Here is a 4836-nt window from a genome sequence, read left to right on the forward strand (position 1 = left end):
ATACATCATTTTTTCTTTTTTCAGTTATTTTACATATTTGATTAAATATACAAGTAAAATCAAAACATTTAGTTTATTAATTATTTCTAACTATATAATATTATAAGCACATAGTTAATATTTCGTGCTTTACCTAATTATGAAGACGTAATAAATAAACCTATAATAAATAATGATAAAATTAAAATATTTCTCTCGTGTAAACAATAATACTACTTGCAATATTAATCAAAAAGAAACTTAGATATATTTAAAAATTATATAATATGTATTTAAAAATTAAAAGTTAATTAACACCAAAAAGCATTTATTTTATATTTTAGTTTTATGCCAATATCAGGTATAAATAATATTTATAATATACTATTAAAGAAACCAATGTGAAAATAAAAATAAATTTATTTAAAATTTCAAAAAATACAAATGCTAACGAAATATAAAATAAATAAAAATACATAAATACAAAAATATAAAGGTATTTGGCAAAATAAATAATTTATACAATATAAAATTGTTTAATGATTTTAATGATAAAGTTTTGAATTTAATTCAAGTTTGCGAAATAATTCTTAAAAAATTCTGTTGAATATACATAGGTACATTTTTTTAAAATCATATCGTGATATGATCCTGTATTAAAAGAAAAAATTATAAACTCAAGTGAAAAACGGTACAAGGATCCGGTTCTCAAAGAATCTATACTCAATGCTAGTAAAAATAGACAGAATAAACTACGAAAGAGACCAAATACAATAAGCATTAAAATAATCACACATGCGTAGAAATATGAAACAACGCAGAGCTTCATCTGACAGTAGCTTACAATCTATTGTAAACGATAAAACAAAATATCTAATAAAAACCTTAAAAATCGGACTAGATTGTCGTCCAAAAGGCTTGCTGAATGAGAACGAAAAAATGAAATTAGGTAAGCCTGGGATACAATAGTTTCAGAATACCTTTTAAAACGTACTCATGGACTTTCAGAGACATGTGCATCATGTCTCCGTCTACGATTTCCTAGTAGCATTAATAATGTACAAACCGATGTTCACATGAGAGTATAGGCATAACGGTTTCATGTGCACATGAGTCTACCGTTTATTTGTACAAGTTGTCATCCACACATAAGACAATCAAAAATTCCTCCGTTATATTTTGGTAACGGATACACTATAAACGACGTGCCAAAAACTGTTATACTAAAAAGAAAATAATGTGTAAAGCAACATTATCTGTATCAAAATGTGAGACCGGAAATGGTTTGTACCACGATTAAAGATAGTATGGTTGCCCAACAAACCATAATAAAGTGACCCTGAGAGTTTCCTTCTTATCATAACGACTATCAGAACTGAGAATCGGCGCTCCAAATGTTTAAATATCGAACCATAAATTTGAACAACATGTTTTATAGGAATTGATGTAGTAGTTAGTACACAGAGTATGATATACTTTGCACCGCGAGAGAAGGAACCCGTTTCGCGCATGCAGACTGTAGGAATTCCTTAACTTTGTGCCACTTAGTGTACGCATACTTACTGGGTATCTAGTACTCATACCTAGAAACTACACCAGATCTAGATAAAAGTATACGTTTTTCGTTGTATTCTTGTCTTTCCTTCGTTTGTTTGCTTTTTGTTTTTTTGAGAATTTCAACGCTATTCAATTTGATATGCGTTTCTGTCTGGATGCAGTGGTGCCAAAATATATATTTACCTATGACAATATTGTCATAGGTGATTTAAGTAGGTAGAGGGTCACCTTTGTCATTCTATAGCTATTTTATGGAAATTTGTAGACAACATAAGAACTATACTTGGTGTATGGTAAAGTAATTATAAGACATAGGTGGGTGTCAACATTTTATGTGGAGGTGTCTAATGTCATAGGTGAATTTTTGGACTTCAGCGCCACTGTCCGGATGTCATTGCGTACAATATTTAACCAGCTTATGGTTGATGGAGAGTAATAATAGTAATATCAGTAATAATGGAATAAAAGTTTTCATTGAAATACGAGTGAAACGATTCACACGAATTTGTTGTGAGCTGTATGCTCGCCGAATTGCATGCCCATAATGTTGGACTAAAAACACTGTCCTCGGAAAGTCAGAAATATGGTTGTATTAATATCAGGGCCTGGACACTGATAAAAATTAACACGGTAAACATACAGAATACTCAAAAACGCGGCGGCCATGTTGGCGTTGGTTAATCAGTGTCACCATACCAGAAAAACAAAATGTTTATTACAATATTTTTCCAAAAATGTATAGATCCAATTAGCTTTATTCAAATTATTTGCTAGGTACTTGCTTAAAATTTAAAATTTTTAATTTTAGCAATCGTAAAAGACTATTATGGATCAAATACACAGTTAAGGAAGGATAATGTACTGAAACACATGGTGGAAAAAATACACATTTTATTTTATTAAATCAAATATATATTTTATGTATAAGCTTAAATGCAGCTGATGTAGTTTTAAAAGCTAATAGCACACGAGTGTTTGAAGGCAGGCTTGAATAGTGGAGAGAGATACCATATGAATATGGGTTAAAAATTAGAGAATAGATTGAGAAGGCATGTTGAGGCATGAAGAAATAATAAAAGTCAAGACAGGTAACTCAAATTTGAAGGAAAAAGATAAAGAGGATTGGTTATTGCAGGAATATGATGGTATATTGAGCAAAACAAATAGTAGTAGACCCCACTTGCGTGGAATAAAGGCGAAGTTGGAGAAGCAGAAGCAGCAGTGAAATATTTCTGAAAAATAAAACATAAATTAATATACGTGACCAATATACTAGCCATATTAAAATAATTAAATGATACTAATGAGATCACTTCACTGCCAGTGATGGGCAGTGTCTTAGATATATTTCTATCTTGTATATTTTGACATAGTTAATTGTAATTTGTATCTTTATACTATTTTCAGGTATTTAGGATCCTGGTGTCTAAAGTGCCTGTAAAATTATAACAATAAATAAGTCATTATTTTTAAAATATTAGACAACATGTAATCTCAAATTAGACTAAGAAATTTTTTTAATTATAATTATAATAACTAAATTGTACAAATAAAAAAAAAATAAAAAAAAACAACAATAATAAATATTAAATACTAATTAAACAATATTTGTCTAGAATATGATGAATTTTACATTATTATGTCATCATGTTATCATTAATTATAAATGTTTTAGTATTGTCAGTTTTCTATTTTTAAATTGACGTTCTGATACTAACTCTCTATTTAAAAATTTAACAGAAGAAAATATTCTAAATCTTACAAATAGCTTAATTAAATAAACATAATCAAAATTTGAACATGGGTGCTTAAAAGGTACATTACATAAAAATTCATTTAAATTAGAAGCTATTCCTTTACCAACTGCTAATAAAGGTACAGATTCCAACTTTGTCACTAGATGATAACTCCAAAGATGTACTTACATCACAACCATCTCTTTCATCTGAATATAAATAAAAAATAAAAGGCGATTAGAAAATTACTGCTGCTAAATGTCATATTAGTTCTTACGTACCTGGAAATAGTGTAGGTATAGCATCTGGTTTTAACCTGTTCTCCAAAAAATTTAAAAACATATTTTTTTCAAAATGTTTTCCACATAATTTAGTATTTTTTTGTTGTAGAATGTCAGCTGGCAGTTGACATCGCTCTAACCAAATTTTACATCTAAAAGTGTAATAAAAAATGGTTTATTTATACTAAAAAACACAATTGACTTGGTTCTTGTTACATATTGTAGGTGCACTACATAGTTTACTAGACTTAAAACATTTGGTATATTGTGCAACTGTGTAATATTATGTTATATATTTAACAAGTACCATTGAATAGTTTGATAATTAACATCATTATAAGTTATAATATAAAATACTTACCGAGCAGGATCTTTGGGAAAAGAAAAAAAACTAACACTTTCTTTTTGAATTTTAAGTTCTCCGCACGATTTCACAATACATTTAAATGAATACCCACTCTTTCGGCTCGACATTGTTATAATATGAAGATATATAACAAAATGTACAATATTTTTGGCAAAGGCACAGACCACAAGAGCACAGTTAAAAGGCAGTACGCACTATAAATAAAAAACGTGTAACAAATGCTCTTGCTAAATTTTTTAATGAAAAAAAAAAAGAAAAATATGAATTATGATACCAGTTGTTTACCTGATAACACTAAATTGATAAAGTAGCCAACGCCAACATGGCCGCCACGTTTTTGTTTACATTTAAAGTGTCCCTTCTGATTTAATCTATTCTGTGTTAATATGTTGATATTATAATATTATGTATATTAAAATATTATTTAAAAATCATTGCCAACTTAATTTGAAAACGACTAAAATGTCGGAACGGGCGACACTGGGCGAAACGGGAAAGGTTGATTTTGGACGAAACGGGTGCCGCCCGCCAAATACGCGGTGATGCGCGGAATCGAACGTAGTGTTTCGGTCGGAACACGGGTTCCTTCTCTCGTGGCGCGGAATATACAGAGTGTACAGCATTGACGAATTCTGACAACAAAATATTTTTATGGGTTTATTTTTTATATTATTATAAACATCACATAAAGTTAATATTTCTCAAAATTATAAGATCGATTGGCTTATACAATATTAATCTGTTTATTTAGTATTCTAAACATCGCAAATTTGTATAAAATAAATAAATATTTTAAAAGTAACGATTTACACTTGCATCATAATATTACTATAATTTATAAAGCAAAAGTGAGTTTCCATGTTTTTTTAAATATTAAATATTTTTTAAATACAATGAAAGGTAATACATTACATAA

General features: G+C 28.8%; 1 protein-coding gene across 2 annotated transcripts; it reads right to left on the minus strand.

The window, feature by feature from the left end:
- Nucleotides 1–2398: 2398 nt before the first annotated feature.
- Nucleotides 2399–4185, minus strand: LOC132950588 (52 kDa repressor of the inhibitor of the protein kinase-like). Of its 2 annotated transcripts, none has more exons than XM_061022104.1 (4): nucleotides 3915–4185; nucleotides 3554–3705; nucleotides 3397–3481; nucleotides 2399–2971 (listed from the first exon to the last, which is right to left on the minus strand). In XM_061022104.1, exons 1-4 carry the CDS (start codon nucleotides 4025–4027, stop codon nucleotides 2929–2931), a joined length of 393 nt encoding a protein of 130 aa, XP_060878087.1. In that variant the 5' UTR covers nucleotides 4028–4185; the 3' UTR covers nucleotides 2399–2928. The 2 variants fall into 2 exon arrangements, with proteins under 2 accessions (XP_060878087.1, XP_060878088.1); XM_061022105.1 differs by having other exon boundaries at nucleotides 2403–2971; nucleotides 3462–3481; nucleotides 3915–4182.
- Nucleotides 4186–4836: the final 651 nt, after the last annotated feature.

The sequence above is a fragment of the Metopolophium dirhodum genome, chromosome 8 (genome assembly GCF_019925205.1).
Source record: "Metopolophium dirhodum isolate CAU chromosome 8, ASM1992520v1, whole genome shotgun sequence".
Taxonomy (NCBI): domain Eukaryota; kingdom Metazoa; phylum Arthropoda; class Insecta; order Hemiptera; family Aphididae; genus Metopolophium; species Metopolophium dirhodum.

Bases quoted from the DNA above. Each gene is read 5' to 3' on its own strand.
- LOC132950588 (XM_061022104.1), bottom strand. From the start codon at position 4,027: ATGTCGAGCCGAAAGAGTGGGTATTCATTTAAATGTATTGTGAAATCG. The intron at 3,706-3,914 runs GTAAGTATTTTA...TTACACTTTTAG, and splicing joins TTTCCCAAAGATCCTGCTCG to ATGTAAAATTTGGTTAGAGC. The intron at 3,482-3,553 runs GTACGTAAGAAC...ATTTATATTCAG, and splicing joins TATACCTACACTATTTCCAG to ATGAAAGAGATGGTTGTGAT.